At 42.1% G+C, this 19,680-nt stretch overlaps 1 protein-coding gene across 3 annotated transcripts in view; it reads left to right on the forward strand.

The window, feature by feature from the left end:
* CHD6 (chromodomain helicase DNA binding protein 6) overlaps window positions 1-19,680 on the forward strand; it is a 181,936-nt gene that overhangs the window by 87,964 nt on the left and 74,292 nt on the right. For all 3 annotated transcript variants that reach the window (XM_081034142.1, XM_081034144.1, XM_081034143.1), the window contains exons 6-15: window positions 1,131-1,193; window positions 2,050-2,108; window positions 2,765-2,882; window positions 7,606-7,692; window positions 7,876-8,010; window positions 11,870-11,991; window positions 13,217-13,460; window positions 14,608-14,784; window positions 15,378-15,521; window positions 18,812-19,067. In XM_081034142.1, the coding sequence (XP_080890268.1) occupies window positions 1,131-1,193; window positions 2,050-2,108; window positions 2,765-2,882; window positions 7,606-7,692; window positions 7,876-8,010; window positions 11,870-11,991; window positions 13,217-13,460; window positions 14,608-14,784; window positions 15,378-15,521; window positions 18,812-19,067 (1,405 nt within the window). The remainder of the gene's footprint in view (window positions 1-1,130; window positions 1,194-2,049; window positions 2,109-2,764; window positions 2,883-7,605; window positions 7,693-7,875; window positions 8,011-11,869; window positions 11,992-13,216; window positions 13,461-14,607; window positions 14,785-15,377; window positions 15,522-18,811; window positions 19,068-19,680) is intronic.

Consider the following 19,680-nt stretch of genomic DNA (forward strand, 5'->3'; position numbering starts at 1 on the left):
ACATGTCATGTGGCTTCTGCTGAGTGCAAGATCCTAAGGCCTAGCTGTCGGCTGTTTTCAAACGTTTCAGAACTCGAATGGACTTCTGGAATGGATTACATTCGAAAACTGAGGTACCACTGTACTTAAAAAGAGAAATAAAAGCTTAGTCTGTTCCCACCCCTTCCTCCTTAGAACTTGTCACAACAACCCTGACTGTCACAATAACTATTTGGGTGCTTGATCAGAACTTCCCAAAAAGGAAGCTGTGGTTAGGTACAGTTCTAAATCTCATCTTGTGATGTATACTAAATCTGGAAAGGTCATAGAGTGCATAGGAAACCACTGAAATAAGACTTGTTAAATGCGAGAGTGTTCTGACTCAATGGATCATTTTTTAAGTTTGTCATTTTTAATGCAGATTTTTAAAAATCAAATACTCTAGAAAGAGTTCATGGAGATTAGGAGCCTAGAAATGTTAATGTGTGTGTAGATGGTAGGAAGGAAAGAAGGAAGGGATTAATTTGTTTTCAGTTGGGATTTGTAGTCAGATGATGAGGAAAACAAAACCATTTCCAGGTACAGAGGGGGAAAGTAGTACTTAGTAAGTAGGGTGTATTGACACCTTGCATTGACATCATGCTTACTGTCCAAAAAGTTTTCCCCATGCATTTTATCCTCCCAGTAACCCAGTAGGATGGGTATGTATTTTTAGCTCCTATTTTAATAGATTTGGATACTAAGAGGTGTTAAGCTGGTAGGTGTTAGAATTGGGACCTTTGGATTCTAAAGCCCCCAGATTCTTTTACATTAACGCCTTTCTGAAAATTATATGCAGCAACATGTAGGCAGTTTTGGCAGAGAAGGGAAGTCCTAGGACAAAGTTTAGTGATGCTAAAGGAGCTGCAATTAAGAATCTGAAAAGCAGAATAATTTCTGTGCTTGTGTGGGAGGGAAAGGTGATAGGATTGTGCCCAGAGGTTGGAATGTTTTGGATTTTTTGATCACCCTGTTGGCTGATAGGAAGGAGGTCTTGGTGCTCAAAGGTGAAGTTTTGGGTGCAGTAGTATCTGTTGTCGTATTTCTTACAGAATTATTTCCTGTGTTCCGTGGTGCCAGTGATTCTCTTTCTTTTTAACCTCCATCTCCAGGAGCCTCCAGAAGATGATGCAAACATCATTGAGAAGATTCTGGCATCTAAGACCGTCCAGGAGGTCGGTGACTGATGTTTCTGGCTTTTATATCGCTTGCACCGATTACATCCTCTGTGACGTGATGTTGGCCTAGAGAACCTGGAATGGTTCTCCTGGCTGGAATGAGAGCTGGACATGAACATTGGCTAGTCAACACTTACTTTGACCCCCACGGAAGATTTAGGACATGAAATTCTTAAATGTTTGAGTATTGGCCCAATTCAGTATGGCCCAATCTGATTTTTTTCTCCATTGTGATGCTTGCAAAAGGTCTTTATCCTTAGTTGCTATAGCCCATTGAAAGTCATCAGAAGGCCAAAAGAAGAGATGGCAGAAGAGTCCTAATAAAAACACATAGGGTTTTTTCCCCTTAGCTATCTCAGTGCCACTGTAGGAATCCTCTAGAGAATCCTGGAGGAAAAGAGTATGTTGGTGCCAGTGCGAGCATACTCGTAGTTTTATCTTTACTTCAAATATTTATGAACATGAGCTTCATTGCTTTGAGCAGGAACGCCACTGGTGTTTTGGGGTGATGGTCAGGAGGGACTCCAGAGATATACACTCTTACTTCTCCACCAGGCTCTTGTCCTGACAGCCCTCAGAGCCCTGGGCCAGTTTGGGCTTATCAGCTGATCACTGTCCCAGCCTGGACCTTAGAAGGGCACAGGAGGGTTTGTTTTATTTTAACCCGATAGCTAGCTGTATATCTAACTTTTGAGAAACCTCAATAGCTGTCAGAGAAAGAGATGGGAAAATGAAAATACTCTTGAGACGTAAGTAATAAAACCAAGCAGAGGTCTTGATTTACCTGTTTTCTTTTGTCGCATAAAGGTGATACGCAGGGTCTGGGCTGATAACTTCTTTCTCTTGGTTACAGGTTCACCCAGGAGAACCCCCATTTGACTTGGAGCTATTCTACGTTAAGTATAGAAATTTGTACGTCCACTTAATGTATTATTTGTATTTGAATTTTATATGACTAAAAGTTCCTTTCCGTCATCACATCATCTCCATTTTCCAAGAATGGCCCCTAACGCATGACCCACAGATGTTGGTTGAATCGGGCTCACCTTAGGCAGTAGTGCTCAACACAGAAAATCACCTGGAGAGCTTTTAAACTACTGGAGCCCTTCTTCCACTCAGGACCTGTTGACTCAGACTCTGGGAGTAGGTCCTGAGGATGGATGTTTTGTAAAAACTCCCTGTGCAGTTCTCTTTTGTACCCAGGGTAGAAAACCCTTGTCCTTATAGCCTATACCTTTCCCCTCTTACATTTTTCTTTCTTTGTCTGCTACCTGCCCACTTTCACTAACATGTTTTAATGATAGCCTGCCTATGTCTGCCCGCCCTCTGCTCTGAGCCAGTTTCTATAGAAGCTGCAGAGTGATCTACTGCTTGGAATTGCTGCATTCTTTTATTTTCTGGTTTTGCCCTTAAGGGCGAAGCCCTTCCAAGGCCAATCTCCAGCAATTTCACAACAAACCACTCCATTGCTTCCGTGTTAGGTGGTCACCCTGTTCATTGAAACACTTTAAAGCTCAATGATTGGCTGGTTTATGTGCTTGTCTCACAATTTATGTGTCATTGGATAGTTCCTACTTACACTGTAAATGGGCCACAATGGAAGAGCTCGAAAAGGATCCTCGCATCGCACAGAAGATCAAGCGATTTAGGAATAAACAAGCCCAGATGAAGCACATTTTTACTGAGGTGAAGTAGTATTTACTGACTCATTTGACCACTGCTTTTCTTGCAGTACTAAGTACTGGGTGTGAATCCCTTAAAGTTGAAGTCCTGTGCAGATCCATTGCTTAAGTCAAATTGCTAATTGTGCACTGTTTTGCAACAAAAACTAGTCCAGATTTAAGCCACAGAAAACAAATTACCCACCAAGGTATGAAGATCAAACCTTACATACTGATTGATACTCATAAGAGCGAGCGTCTTGCTTGGAGTACTGATAAGTGGTAGCTGGGGCAAGAGGAACCTGCACACCATTCTTTCATCCCCCTCCCCAGAGGGCAGTTCCAAAACCCTAAAGTTTGAATGTAAATAAACACAAAGCTAAAATGATAGAAAATAAGTAAATTTACATAAACTTGGGACTTTCTAAGTATGGTGCCTACAGCAAAAGGAAGGATTGATGGATTTGAATATTAAACAAATCTATAATATGTCCACCTTAGAAAATACCACAAACAGATCTTAAAGTAAACAATTAGAAAATATGAATATACATTACGTACATGTACATATTTTCTAATTATATACATGCACACATACATATATACAGCATATATTTTTCTTAATCTAGTATGAGAACCTTCCTATTTATACACATACACATGTTACACACACACATATATAACAAATAGTTTAATAAGAAATGCCCTTACAGCTCAATAAGAAAAATATATAACACCAAATAGAAAAAAATGGATATATTAACAGGGGAGTTAGAAAAGAAGGAAACTTTGATCATTAACCATACAGAAATGTAGTCAGAATCGGAAAAACCAGTTAGTAGTCAAAGGCATGCAGATTAGGAATTTTTTCTTTCTCTTTTTTTTTTTTAGTTATCAAATATTTGAATGTTTTAAAAATAAGGATTATCTATTGCTGGCGAGGAGGTAAGGAAGAGACAACCACTTGTATACCTCTGGGTCGGGGCATAACTTAGTATTACCTGTAGGGAAAACAGTATGACAGCAAACATCAGGTGTCTGAAAATTTGCATATCCTTTGTCCCAGCAATTCTAATTCTGTCATTTGTTGTAAGGAAACTATCAAGTCTTTGTGCAAAGAATTAACAATGATAAACAGTTGTTTGTATGGGTGAAAAATTGAAAACAAAGTGTTAGACAATAGACATTTGTTAAATTATGATACATCCCACAGAATGGAATACGCTGCAGCTAGTAAAAATACTGGAGAACAGTTATTAATGACATAGAAAGTCTCTTCTCTGGTTGATGGGATTGTGGTGCTTTTCATTTTCATTTTTTAAAAGTTTTTATTGGGGAACAGTGTGTTTTTCCAGGACCCACACAGCTCCAAGTCAAGTCATTGTTTTCACTCTAGTTGTGGAGGGCGCCGCTCAAACCTTAGTGTTATTTATGAGCACTGCACTCCAACCAACTGAGCCAACCCGCCGCCCCTATTTTCTTATTTTATTAACATGTAATTTTTCAATTTTATTTAGATAACTTGAAGCAATAAAAATTATTCTTAAACTGTAGTCACAAGTATTAGACTTTAAGAGTGCACTCACATGCTGTCAAATTATAGTAGATGCTGCACATACTTACCACTTAATTACACATTCTGTACTCCTTTTCCTCCAGTGACAAAAAATTGTTTTAGGATAATGTCAGTAAGCATTCTTCTTGTCCCAAATGGGGTCTTTCCTTTTCAGCCTTACCGTTTAGCCCTCGCCCTTTCCGTAATTATTCATAAGCCTGTGAGAACTACTTTTCATGGCATTGTTCTTCTGATAGAGAATCTAGGAAAGGAAGGTTACGACTAGAATCGGAAAAACCATCTTGAAGCCCCGTTGGATGCTCTCCCTCTATTCCTGGAACAGTTTTTCACACCTCTATTTCAGCCAGTATTTGCAGTGCAGGAACTTGTTTACATATCTGTATCTTCCATTTTGAGCCCTGTGAGACAGACGGCCCATGTCTTCTTCATATTTCTGTCCCTGGTTCCAGGTAGGCACAGGATCAGTGCTCAAGTGATTATTTGGTAAGGGAGGAGGGCTTGCCTTATGCTGCGGAACCTTTCGCTTTTCCCATTTTCTTGGAATAAAATCCAGATTCCTCAGTATAGCTTCCAAAGCCTCCTGTGTCTATTTTCTGATTTATTCCCAAGGGAGTGATTTTTCCTTGGTTGGGAATAGAGGAAATTGTGTTAGGGTGTATAGAAATAACGTAACACCGTGTTTTCCCGAAAGTTAAGATCTAACTGGAAAATAAGCCCTAGCATGATGTTTCAGGATGACATCCCCTGAACATAAGCCCTAATGCGTCTTTTGGAGCAAAAATTAATATAAGACCCAGTCTCATTTTTGGGAAAACACGGTAGGAGTTCATATTCTTGTCAGAAGGAAAGGCTTTTGAGAAGATTGGAGGGCCTCATGAAATCAAGGAGTAATAGTGGGGAGTACTCTCTATAACACTGTCATTGATCTTGACCTCTTTAACGTTTTTATTAATACCTTGGATAAATGATATTCTTAGGACATAAATAATAACTTAGTTTTGGACAGAGCTGCTTCCTGTCCGTTATTTCCAGATGCCTTATGAGGTAGCCTGGGGAGAGGGTAGCCATGTGAAGGGCGCTCAGGCTCGAGAGGCTGCGAGTTCCCACACTCTGCAGAGGTGGAGGCCTTCTGACCAAACCCTGAGTCTTTCTGAAAACCAGACCCCAAGCGGGGAGAATAAATGACAAAATCAAAGTTTAAGTTTTCCTGCACAGGCCAAGATGAATGAAATATAATGACCATAAATAAATGTAATGTCATGCATTTGTATTTTAATGACTTTTTACAACTTTGGAGTGGGGAATATGACTGGATAGCAGTTCTAGGGAGAAAGGATATTGCCAATTTAATTACAAGTTTACTGTTTGCCAAGAGTAGGAGATGGCTGCTTAGAAAGTAACATTAATCCTAGACTGCGCCCATAGAACAGTCCTGCTATGCCTTGCTCCTTTCATTCCTAAGTTTATTTCTGTTTCTTTTTGGGTACCAGGACTCAGCGAGGGACTTTGCAAAACCTGAGGGCAACTGCAGAACTGTAAAAGTCAGTGGTAAAGGGGTAGAAGAAGCATAGCTGAATGACTGAGAGCAAAGGTGAAAAGCAGACTACACAGTGCTAGGAGCCTGGGCTCTGGGGCCAAACTACCCTCCCAGCACGTGCACACATGCGCACACACCGCCCCCACCTCCAGCTCCTTCAGACTCTATCCTCATCTATGTAAAGCAGAACTAACAGTATCGACCTCACAGACTACCTGGGCGGATTAAATGGCACCGTGTTTATAGAAATGCTTAGCATGGTGCCTGACCCATAGGGACTATTCCATAAATGTTAGCTCTCTCTATCATAAGGGATCTGGAAACATGGCATCTGAAGAACAGTTGAACACCCAGGGTTATTTAACCCAGATAGGGAGGAGATTGTTGAAGAGCCAACACAGAGGAGAGAATGAGCTGCGTTACTGCTGCTTGTAGAGGAAGCAGTTTACACCAATGAGTCACAGTTCCAGGATGGAAATTAGGCTGTAATTGAATATGAATAATGATGAAGATCACTCTGCTACTACGGAGTCGGCAGAGGTAAAACTGTTGGCAGTGGGTCACGTCGTATAGTGCAGTATATTTCTGAACATGGGAATAATTGAATCTGAGGGTGGGTTTGCCAGGGATGCTATAAAAAGTATTTCTGAATTGATTAGAAGATGAATATAGACAGCACCTAAGGTACCTTCCAACTTAAGGGGCAATAAGAACATTCCAGCAGTCCAGGCGCAGGCTTCTGGGTGAGAAAGACCTGGGTAAATGTAGCAGTTCCCACAGCTCTGGGCCCTTAGCCACATTACTTATTCAGCCTCTCTGAGTCAGTTTTCTCATCTGTAAAGTGATGATAGCATCTATTCCATAAAGTAGTTTTGAGACTTTAAATGAAAGCACTTAGCGTAACTCTGGCCACATATGTAATATTTCTGAATGTTGTTTATTATTTTGTAAGTACCCTTTTTTGAAGCGTAATGTACATAAACATAAATAAATCCTAAGGGTATTTAGCTCAGTGAATTTTTACAAAATAAACACACCTGCGTAACTACCACCTAGATCCGGAAATTATCGATACCTCGAAAGTGCCCCTCATGCCTTCTTCCAACGTTAGCCGTTATTGGTGTTGATCTTAAGAAAAAAACTAGGGGGCAGCCAGTTAGCTCAGTTGGTTAGAGCGAGCTGCCCTTAACAGCAAGGTGGCCGAACCGGTCCCCACATGGGTCATGTGAGCTGCTCCCTCCAAAACTAGATGGAAACAACTACTTGACTTGGAGCTGATGGCTCCTGGAAAAACATATTTAAATAAATAAAAGTTTTAAAAAAGAAAAACAGGAAGAAACCGTAATTCTGAGTTTCCAAGGGTTATCTTTGGAACGAGGAGCAGCGAGCAAAAGGGAGTCCTCCTCGTGCTGATTTCTGTGGTGCCGGGTGACCACCAGGGAAGTCCTTCCCTGGCCGTGATGTGGTCCATACGACTCGGGGGACTCCTTTCAATTTAGTCCTGCCGCGCAGGACTTGGGGGCGGTGAGGAAACATCTGGGAGGTGGCGTTTCGTCCCAAGTGAACCTCTCCTGTGTTTCCTGGCGGGTCCTGCGAAGGGGGCCCGTTTTAACTCCTCTCCTCTGTGTGCATTAGCCTGATGAAGACTTGTTCAACCCAGACTACGTGGAAGTGGACCGCATCCTGGAGGTGGCGCACACCACGGACGCCGAAACCGGGGAGGTGCGCGTTCTGCCACGTCCGCCCGCCCTCCTGACCTCGTCCTGTGCTTGTCTGGTTACCGTGCGGCCTCTGTTTTAACGGCGTCCGTGTGTTGTGTTGTAGGCTGGTCTTGCAGAGGCCGGCCAGAGCATGGTCACCTCCTCTAACCCGGTAGAAACACAAGTGTCTCTCCTGTTCCCACAGGAAGTGACACATTACCTGGTGAAGTGGTGCTCACTGCCTTATGAAGAAAGCACATGGGAGCTAGAGGAAGACGTGGATCCTGCAAAAGTGAAAGAATTTGAATCTCTTCAAGTTCTCCCTGAAATTAAGCACGTGGTACTGTATCCATATATCTCTGACTCCTCTCCTAACATGCGGTTTCTTGAACTTGGTAATCCTGGATGTCCACTGGGCTGTTTTCTACGGTGTCTTACCTCTGGCCATTCCCCCTTGCAACCTGCATTTCAGGGTGTTTCTCTCCCCAAATCAAACTTTGCTAGCACTCAGGTCAGCATTAGGTCTCACTCTGTTTTCGTGTATGTGACATTTAAGAAGCTTGGATGTGAGCTTCGATTTCGTGGTGTGTGGCTGTTGATGGAGTCAGTAAAGCAGAAGGTGTGAGAAATGCCTGGCTTGGGAAGGAAGCTCAGTAAATTCTTAGTAGCTGTCTTTTTTCCTAGTTCTTATCTCTTGCTCCATCAATGATCTCTTTTCTTTGGTTTTATCCTTTGCCTTTACTCAACTGGAATATTCTTAAGGGGAAGAACTGTCCTTTATCTATAGATCCCTGGGACTTTGCAGAGAGAATGCAGGTTTTCAATGTACGTTTATTGAATTGGTTTGTTTTTCTGATTCAGGGTTATTACCACCAAAATGCGAAAAAGTTCCAGAGTACCTGACAAGTAGTTATATACAGAGTATCAACAATTAAAAGGAGATGGAATTGGGATAGAGCCTGGTTAAGATATAACTAACATGGGAAGTGAATCAAATTATTCAAGAATATGGATATAGGATGGAATGATCAGTTTCTATTTTTAAAAAATCACCATTTTTATATGAAAAACTCTTATCCAGTTCCTTATTAGTATTATTTGTTTTTACATCACTGGAAAGTTAGGATTCTGAAGACAAGACCTCAGCATTGAACTTAGATCCCTGTCAGAGTCCATCCAAAAGCAGTGTTTTGTTTTTGGGTTTTTTTGGTATATAAAGTACATAAAGGTACATGGAGACGCGAAACTGTGATTAGAAACCTACATGTTTTATAGTGTTTTGTCTACATGACTGATGAATAAATTTCTCTTTCAACCCTCTCCTGTAACTATTACCTGTTTTTAATTCAACTTGTCAGTCATTTATTAACCATCTGCTATAGGTTGTTTCTTGTGTGAGATCTAGTAAGAAAGAAGGTACAGGCCCTGCCCCCAGGAGCTCACAGTGTAATGGGAAAAGCATGTGTGTATGTGGACTAATAGGGCACCAGGCTAATTGGGATGTGGGAAGCGCAGAGACACACCAATGTGGAAGCAGAGAGCAGAGAGGATTTCATTCTGAAACTGATTGTAAGTTATCGTTTAGAAGTAATGAAGATTCTTATTCTCTCAGCCTGAATCCCACTCATTTCTTCAGATTAACTCCATGAATTTGGCAAGAGTCTGCATACTCAGGTGTTCTCAGGCAATTTCACTTTTCCTTTTTTGCTCTTGTGATGCTGCTCTCTTTATCTCTCAGTGAGCAAGGATGTCATTGCACGCTTGTCTTTTTGTTTCTGATCTATTTGTCCTCATTTAAAATGCCCCTTTTGAAACGTTATCTCAAAAATTCTAAATTGGAATGGTAGCAAAAAGTGTAATTAAAGTTGTCGTCTTACGTTAAGAAAAGGTATGGCTCCAAATGATACTTTACCTGAATAAATTTTTTAGGTGTTTTATTCTGGCCTTTGAAGGTTAGAGGTAACCCTACCAGTCTTGATGCATAGAACATTCTACGTACCTAAAAGCTTTTTGGTAAAAATTGGTTACTTACAAGTAAAATACAGAATTTTGAGAAAGCAAGAAATAAAAGTGTCAATAATGATTGTACAAAGAGAGAAGCAGTCTTTTAATAGGCAGAACTCACCTTGGAGACTCCAAGAATCACTTGTCTTCTTTTGAACTTCACTCAGTAGCCAGTGAAGGTTGTGGAGCCCTGGGACAGGTTGTTTCTTGTAGCCTATGTGACTGGCGAGCCAACCAGACTAAGCACTCGAAACTTCTAGCCAATTTCAGGTCTTAGGTGTTTAGGTGACTGAAATTTCTGGCCAGTGGGCTGTTAAACTGAAACCTTTAGCACTGGGGAATGAGGGAAAACCTTGAGGAATGACAGGATTACCTCACATCTAGAGTGCTACCAAGGCAACAGTGTAGAAATCTGCAGTGAAATTCTTTCCTACAATATCTATAATGCCGAGAGAGAGCCACATAAGTCACTAGAGATGAGGAACATTCCAGAAAGTTTCTCAATAGTATCTGGTAGAGTAGGGCCAGTTAAGTGGCTTGCATGGACTTAAGGGATCCAGGACAAATGGTTCCTGTAGGTTAAGAAGATGTAATTTCCTTAAGGGAGCAGACCAAGAGATTTCATATGGAAAATAATGTTGCTTAAAAGTTTTTCCTTTAAAATGAATTGTTTTGACATAATAAATTATTTCCTCCTTTATTTCTAAAAACGCCTATACCTATGTGCTGGTAATAATATTCAACAAAGTCCCATTCCAAAGGGCTTAGCCTAACTACAGCTGTAGTAATTTTGTAGGTTAGTAGTGATGTGTATTTCTCTGGAAGACCATGGACAGATTATACTTATCTCCAAATATCAGTGATATATTTGGGAATATTTAATTAAATTTCATATGCAAATGGTTTTGTTTTAGTTAATAACATATTTCAGGTATAAAGTTTATCGTAGCACCCCAAAGTAGAATTACCAAAGACTACAATTGCTGTTTAGAAAAAGCTACAATCTCAAAATTATCATTTATAACTGCAGGCATAGCTAAGAATGTTTTTCATTTTTAAGACCTAACTTCAGGTCTTTATGAACTCAATTTGTATATAAGCAAAATAACCAAGTCTATGTACAAATGACATAATACCCAAACGAGCAAAATTTTTGGATGGGAAAACTCAATACGTAAAGATTTAAATTTCCCCAGATTAATTGAAATTCCAGTGGGATTTTAAGAGAACTTGACAAATTGATTCTTAAGTTATATGGAATAGTACATAAGATAGAATGGCTAAGACATTTAAAAAAAAAGAATTCCCCATCAGATGTAAAACTATAGTAATTAAAAAATGTGGTTTTATTGTAGTAATAGTCTAGTGCAGGGGTGTCCAAACTGCGGCCCGCCGGCCAACTGCGGCCCGCAATCCATTGTTAATTGGCCCGCAGCAAATTCCAAAAATATATTTAGTTTACTTAAATAAACCAGGTGAAGCAATACGTACTTCACCTCGAGTGAGTGGCCCGGCTGTTTGTGTATTTTACTGCATATGGCCCTTGGTAGAAAACGTTGAAAAAAGTTTGGACACCCCTGGTCTAGTGGAACAGAATGAAGAATCTAGGTACAGCTTCATTGATATATTGGAACTTAGTATATGATAAATATGTCATTTCATATCAGCAAGGAAAAGATTATATTTAGAAGTTGGTGTTTAATATGCAAAAATAAAATAATAAGATTGCTATTGTCTTCTTTGCAGTTTTGATTATACAGGCTTTTTGCCTGGTATGCTGACTCTGGAAACTAATCTGTAAAATATTTGACCCACTGGACTCCACTGTGTTGATACCACAGGCACAAAGAAATAAAAAGAAATTCTGTCTATAGAAACCAAAAAACCTGACTAATACTGGCTTGCAGGAAAATGAAAGTGTAAATGGAAGTGACATCTAAGAGTCTAAGTAATACAATATAACACCAAGGTTTTAGGTTGGTCTGTTTCTCTTCATTAATTACTTGCAAATTTTACAGAGGTGTTCTTAGTTTAATCTGGTAAAATCCAGAAAATAGTAACAGCAGTTTGAAGTCAGCTTTAGGGCAGTATTTTGAGATTTACCGTCTTCCCCATTAGTATTCTGTGTCCCTACTGGCGTTATTCTCCTAAAACCCCATTCTTTACATATTGTGCTCTCTGCTTTCTTCCACTAGGAGCGGCCTGCTTCAGACTCCTGGCAGAAACTTGAGAAGTCTCGCGAGTATAAGAATAGTAACCAGCTCCGGGAGTACCAGCTCGAGGGAATGAACTGGCTTCTTTTTAACTGGTATAATAGGTAAGGGACCAGAACATTCCTGTCTTCATGGATGCTTTTCTTACCAAATGTGTAAGATCCTCCCTCCCTGGGGGAGGATCGCAGCCTTAGCACTTAGAGTAGCAGTAGTGGAGCAGTGAGAGAGTGCCTGGCCGCCGTTGATACAGACTAGTGATCTTTATACATTAGTCACACCAAGGCTTGATTTTTGTTAGGTATTTCTCTAACCAAAAGGAACGATCTTTAGATATCACTGGCTTAGTGCTTCCCCTCCGCCCCCACCCTTTGTCAGTATAGCCAAAAGGTTCAGCTAAACTTAGGTTAGACTCAAAAGATCCTTTAAACATGTTTCCTGTCTCTAAGTCTTTAGCGAGAATTGGCTCTAAAGGGAAGTGGATTTGGATTCTAGCCCCAAGCCTGCTGCTGGGGTGTGAGCCGTGGATGTTTTGGATTTGTGCTGTAACGCTCAGTTGTGGACTGTTTGCGCGGTAGTTCCTGTCAGAATTTGATGAAACGTGCAGTTTGAGAAAAATGGGTTGAGATTTTAACATTCTGGAATGTGCCCCTTAGGATTGATTTTAAAGACAGCATGTTGTGATGGAAAACACACCAAAGTGGGACTCTGAAGACCTGTGTTCTAGCGTAGTCTCTGCCACTTACAGCACCACCCAGCACAGCTCCGAGGTTGGCTTTCCAGGTCTTGGGCTGCCCATGGGTTACATGAGCTGTGAGACGGGATGGGGACCATATCTGTTGGAGTGTCACAGCTCTGTGCAGTCTGATTCTGGATCACCAGAAGAGACCAATATTTTTACTCTGATAAGGATTTATTATGTGGGTTAAGTCTGTCCTCTGATAACAAATGAAGACAATGAGAATCGTGTAACTTATTTTATTTTTGCCTTGGCTTCCGTGAAGTTTGTCACGTATAGAAACTGGCTTCGCTTTGAGGCCTATTGTTTTTTCTCCTGGTCTCACTATTTTAATGTTTAATATTTTTAGTTTATATTTAAATGGACCTTACTTCACGTATTTTCTTGCAAGTTGCCGTAGTTCCTTTTTGGAAGTGAGCAGGGTATGAATAATAATAACTCACCTCAGGCGCATCTCTGGAAAATGCTGATAAGGTCTTCACCGATGACCTTAGAGGTCAGGGTGTGCTCCTGAAATATCTTTTTAGTTAGAAACGACGTCCACCTCTTTCCTATATTGATGACGAATTATCTGTATTTCTTACTATCTGCAGAAAAAACTGCATTTTGGCTGATGAGATGGGCCTAGGGAAAACCATCCAGTCCATCACGTTCCTTTCAGAAATATTCCTCAGGGGAATCCATGGCCCTTTCCTCATCATCGCTCCTCTCTCCACCATCACTAACTGGGAGCGAGAGTTCCGGACGTGGACAGAGATGAACGCCATTGTGTACCACGGCAGCCAGATCAGCAGGCAGATGATCCAGCAGTATGAGATGGTGTACAGAGATGCGCAGGTGAGCCTTCCACGAGTCCCAGAGACCCAGGGACAGCCTTCCTGTCACTTGTCTCCAGGAGTTTCAGTGCCCTGTCCCTTGGGTTACCGTCGACTGACTTTGTAGTCATCTGTGTATTGAAGCAGACTGCTTGCCCCTCCCTCGTAGTTTAATTTATGATAAAATAGAATTGTAGGGCATGCCTTCCACTCTCTAGATACCCCAGAGGCTCTTTTTAGGACACCGAGAGCTTGGCTTCTTGGTTGGTTTATGAAGTTGCTTTTACATGCAAAAGATTTTATCCGAATTAAATGCTCAGTGAAGAAAGTGAGCAGAAGAATTAGTATACAGAGAATGGGTTCCCAGCAAGGGAATTCAGAGAGGAGGTTAACAGATTTGACAGGGAAGGATACAAAGAAGACAGGATTCACAAGAGAATGTTTTAAGCTTTTTTTTTTTCTTTTTTTTTTTTTTAAGTATAATCACGCTTCTGCGTGAGTATGCTTATATGCTTGTCTTGGGCACCAGGTTTTATGATTAAGGAAAGTGAAAATTAAGTGAACCCAAGCAGAGGAAAGCCAGTGCTCTCGTCAGGAGTTTTGTAGACAGCAGGCGACACTTGGAGGAAACTGAAGATGTGCTCTAATAGGTGCCGCTGTGCTTCCTAAATGTGATGGCAGCCCTGGGACAGGCTAAGAAACAAAGATGTGTCCTGCCTGGTAGCACTCGTCCCAGGTGAATCAGGAGCATGACTTTGAATCTGTGCTAGAACCCAAGTTACAAGTTGAAATTAATTACATCTGAAAAGTAGCAAAGAAGGTTTCCTGGAGCATTCAAGCTATGCATGGTTTAGACTGGCTCATGACTAGGAGCGTGTGAGTCAACACTCATCTGCTTTCCTTGTTGTGACAATTAATAAATAAAATGTTTCCTTGCTGGGCCTTCCAGACTACTCATCCGTCTCACCTTTGTAATGAGGTCTGTCTCGTCTAAATATTAGCTGGTTCATTCTTACGTTCTCTCTTTTCTCAAATGAGGAAGAGCAGTGCTTCTTGGCTTCTCACCTCAGTCCTAGTGCTTAAATTGTCGTGCCGTCTCCTCTAATCCACTGTTTGCCGAATGCTCTAGCCTTGGCGTAAAGCTTTGCCTTCTGTGGTGTCATCCCCAGGGAAACCCCCTCTCAGGGGTCTTCAAGTTCCATGTCGTCATCACAACGTTTGAGATGATCCTGGCGGATTGTCCCGAGCTAAAGAAGATTCACTGGAGCTGTGTGATCATTGATGAAGCCCACAGATTGAAGAACAGGAATTGCAAACTTCTGGAGGGTCTCAAGCTCATGGCCCTGGTGAGCCTTGCAGGCTTTTACGCGAACAGTTTCCTTCCGTTGACGGTGGCGGAAGCATTCTGCAGGCAGCTTACTTGTGCATAGTCTATTTACTCTAGATTTTCTTTTTGCCCTCTGTAGCTGTGATAGTATAGGAATCAAATGTGTTTTAGTTATGAACTAGGTTAACAGTGCGACCTTTGCCACAGATTGACTCCCAGAGGGACCCAGGGGAATCTTAAATACCATGAAATTTGTGACCTGGAAATGTAAGGTATTTTGGTTTGTTTCCAGGTCCGTGAATGATCTGGTACCTCCTACTGGCAGAGTGCCCAGTAAGTGGTGGGTTGGCACTCCATAATATTGAGTGAATGAATGAATGGTGGCTTTAATTAACATGAAATTGCTGCTGGAATCAGTGACGTGAAAGGAAGAGTGAGTTGTTTATTGACTGTACTCCCATGAAATGTTGGCACCCTATCTTTTCATAAAAGTGAAACGGAATTGCCCCCAGTTGAGCACAGAATGCCCTGGCTGCATTTTCCTACCCAGACATACTACTTGGGGGCCCACGCACCCACCCACCCTTCATCTCGTGGTGTTCGTCTGTGCAGGAACACAAAGTGCTGCTCACCGGGACGCCCTTGCAGAACTCTGTGGAGGAGCTCTTCAGTTTGCTCAATTTTCTGGAGCCGTCACAGTTTCCTTCAGAGACGGCTTTCTTGGAGGAGTTTGGGGATCTCAAAACGGAGGAACAGGTAAATAGGGCCCTGAAGAAGTGAAGAGACAGTGTGGTGATTACCTTCACCAGTAAGGAAAGACCAAGCCGTTAGCAAGTTCTAATGTCCTTTATTTAGCAATTTGTTTATGTTGAAGAGAGGAAACTGATTACTAGTAGTTCTGATGACTCCAAAGAATAAAGGAATCAGCATCCAGAATATCGAGTGTTAACGTATCAGGCCTCTTGCCTTCACCAGTCTCACATGTATGTTCCATGGTTTTGCCCTCTGGCTCAGGATCCTGGTGCTTTCTTCCCTCCTCCTTCACCCCTCCTCCTCCAAAATTGGCAACATAGTCCCAGGCTCATCTTTTTGAGTACAACAAAATACTCAAGAGTAGTGAGGAAAAGAAGGCAGTCATATACTAGAGTAGTCGGTAAATCCAGTTTTGTCCATGTCAACTAAATTTCCTCAGTTTTCAAAGGTCTAGTCCCGAGTCTAGCTTGTTGGACTCAAAGCTGATTCAAAGCAGCCGGCATTAATAAGGAGCTACTATCTACTGCGACTAGAAATCTCTACTAGAGATTACAAAAATGAGCCACACAAGTTTAAATGCGACAAGAGGAACAAATAATAGAGTTCGAGACTTTAAAGGAGGGAAGGGTCACATCTGTTTGGGAATCAGGAAAGATTTCATGGAGAGATTGCAATTTGAAAATGGTCTTAGAAGAATGGGTAAGTTTTCAGTAGGTGGAGAGAGAAGAGATGGTGACTATTTTACACCCCTTTGGGCTCCTGTGCCTACCGAGATGACCTTTTGGTTGTGCCTTTTTTGGAGCTAATCTGGCAGTGCTCTGTTTTTGTCTGAAGATGGCCTCTGGGTGTGTTGGTTCTGGGGCCTCTTGAAGAGGCTCCCATGAAGCCGAAGGTCATCTGCTGCCTGTGACTGGCCCTTGGCTAGCTGGTAGGAGTCATAAAGCTACCCAGGTTGGATACTATCTGTGCTGGACCTAGAGGTACATGGGGGAGGCCATGCTGAGAACCTAGGCTGGCTGCCACCAGTATCAGGCCTGGGGTAGTTTAGCAAAAGGTTCAGGGAAGGCCTGACACCACCTGCCAGCTGCCTATAAGGCTCAGCCACTGAAAGGGCTTCAGTCCGTATGTGGGTTGGGTGAGTCAGAGTGCCAGGTAGTAGGAAAAAACATGGAATTTATTATTTTATTACATGGAATTTATTCAGTATTAGGGAATTATCTGATTGAGCTAGAAATAGGATGGATGATGCTTATGAGGCCAGAGGGGTTTGGGGTTATATTTTGGGAAGATTTTGAAAGACAGGTTGAAGGATTTGGTAGGGGTTAGAGAAGCAGTGCAAAGCTCTGATGGCAGGGATGACATAGTTCTGCTAAATTAATCTGGCAGTGGTGTGTTACTGGGCTGGGGCCGAGAACTTGGGGCCTGAGGAGGGTTGGGAATTTCACTGACAGATGTCAAGAGTACACTCTGTGGTTCCAATCTGTTTGTTCCTACTTCTGTGGCAAGTCAGACCTTGAGAGCAGTGAATAATCAAACTGGATTCCACTTCCCTGCGTTTGCAGTATCTCTCGATCCTTCCAAAGCCAGCTCCAACCCTCCCTCCATTTTTGGATCATTAGAAATGTATCCTCTTCTCCCGCTTATTTTGTGGTGTGCATTTTTTCTTCTTCTAGACAATGACTTTCCTGAGGAACAGGCCCACATCTTCTCCAAAGCTGTGTTTGTTGTATTGAGCAGCACAGTGTCTGGCATGTAGTATACTCTAAATGCTTCAAGGTATGAACTGAGTGAAGGGCAAAGGCTGAACCCAGCCTGTGGCAGGCAGCCTGGTTGGCATTTGTGCCTATCTTTAACAGTTACCTAGCTGTGCCTTTTCTCTTTGGGTTCTTACATCGTAATTCCTTACCCATTTGGGGGATTAGATTCCTAAGAACCATGGTTGGTAAAATACATGGATTAGATTTAAGATTGGAGTTAGCAGAAAACCACAAAAATGGCATCAAATGTCTATATTTTAAGTCACAGTAAATAAATGTTCTAGAAAGCATCTGCTTTCATTCTGCTTTCATTGTTTAAAACCTGCTCCACTAAGTAACTCTTCTAAACCACTCTGTACAAACCTGTGTTTCTTCAGGAAGTGCTGGCACAGTGTACCGCTAACTTACGTAGACTCTACCCTGTTAAGAATTTTTGAACGGCCCTTTGTGACTTGCAACTTGATCGTTTGCGCTTGCGGTTTCCCTCATTTTCCCAGCAGGATTAGTCTGTTTGGTATCGTGTTTTAGCTCAGAGTTAACTCAGGAGGCTTGACTTTGAATCCCTTCTCTGTCACTGTCTTCTTGGGAGAGGGAGCCAGTCACCTTGCCGGTGCAGTCAAGTGAGTAGAGATCTGCTGTGCAGGCCTGGGCTGTGGGAAGAAGAGACAAATCACAGCAGAGAATACTGTCAGCTCAGAGTGCTCCTGATATGACGGCTCGCAGGATGAAATAAATAGGAGATGTCACCTCCCAGCGTCAGCTTTCTACATACTGCTACCCCCAAACGTGCTGCTGCTGCTGTTATTTACAACACGTGGGAAGACTGTTTCCAGATTGCCTCTACATTTTTTAAATTCAGATCGAATCGCCATGTTAGTTTGGGATGTACATCATAATGACCTAACGAACGTATATATTGTGAAATGGTCACCACAGTAAGTGCAGTCTAGTTAGCATCCATCACCACACAGGTACCAGTTTATTCCTAGTGAGGGGAACTTGTAAAAGCTCCTCTCAGCAACTTTCAAATATGCAGTTTGGTATTATTAGCTGTAGTCACCATGCCGTACCTTACATCCCCAGGACTTAGTTGTTTTATGACTGGAAGTGTGTACTTTTGACCCCTTGCATCCATTTCGCCCAGCCCAGATTCCCTCTACTTCTCCCTTTGTTCTTTCAGCATCTAAGTCTTCCCTTTATAACATCACTTGTACCTCTTAACATGGCTTAAATAGTCCTCAGGTAATTGGTGCATAGGTGTGCGTGTTAGAGAGAGAGGGAGGGAGCTGTTTTGTCCATTCTAGAGAATGGGTACTGTCTTTTGTATTTTTCTTTATATCTTGTGAGGCCACCACGGAGTTTCCCAGTAGTGACTTGTGAATTAGAGCCACATCCCCTTTTCCTCCATTCCGTCCTCATGTTCAGGGATCTGTCATGACCTTTCATGGAGTCTACTCCCACAGTACTGTGTTACAAGAGACTGTAGTGAAGCTGGGCGTCCCCCAGGAATCATTAAATCAGGATTTCCCTGGACAGGTGAAGAAACTGCAGTCTATCCTAAAACCTATGATGCTTCGACGGCTAAAAGATGATGTGGAAAAGAACCTGGCTCCCAAACAAGAGACAATTATTGAAGTAGAGTTGACTAATATCCAGAAAAAGTACTACCGTGCCATTCTGGAGAAGAACTTCTCCTTCCTGACCAAGGGGGCAAATCAGCACAACATGCCCAACCTCATCAACACCATGATGGAGCTGAGAAAGTGCTGTAACCATCCCTACCTGATCAATGGTGAGTGGCAGTGGGGAGCAGCGTGGGCTGGGTATGTGCCTCTGCTACAAGCTAGTGCTGACCCACGAGCTGATGTATTGAGTTCCCATTAAATGCTAGGATGTGTGTTTGCTCCCCTTCCTTACCGAGTGTTAAGCTGAGGTTCAGAGAGGTTGATGGACCTACCTAAGCCATCTAACTAGTGGGGATAGAGAGCCATGTGTTGCAAGTACCTCTGCCATCTTTCTGCCTGTCAGAAGATGGGATGTTACTCTTCAGTCTGCTGTCCTTTTTCTACGTGCGGGTTAGCCCACACTGTCCACTTTGGGACAGGGAAATGTGTTACTTGGTTGAGTAAATGGTCATGATTCAGTGAGACTAAAACTCTCTGCAGATAAATGAATAGTTAGCTATACTAATTAGAGAACATGTTGGAAACCTTTTTTAATAATAAAACTTTTTGATAAAATTTTAAAACCAAATGTGGCTTGGATTTTCTCATAGCCAGTTTTTATGACATTCGGCGCCGTCTTTGTCAGCTCTCTGAAGGTTTCTGTACTTGCATGAGTCAGCTTGATATCTCAGATCCTTCCCTACTTGGTGAGACTTCCCGGGAAAGCAAAGCACCTGTGTT

Source organism: Rhinolophus hipposideros, assembly GCF_964194185.1.
Source record: "Rhinolophus hipposideros genome assembly, chromosome: 22".
Taxonomy (NCBI): Eukaryota; Metazoa; Chordata; class Mammalia; order Chiroptera; family Rhinolophidae; genus Rhinolophus; species Rhinolophus hipposideros.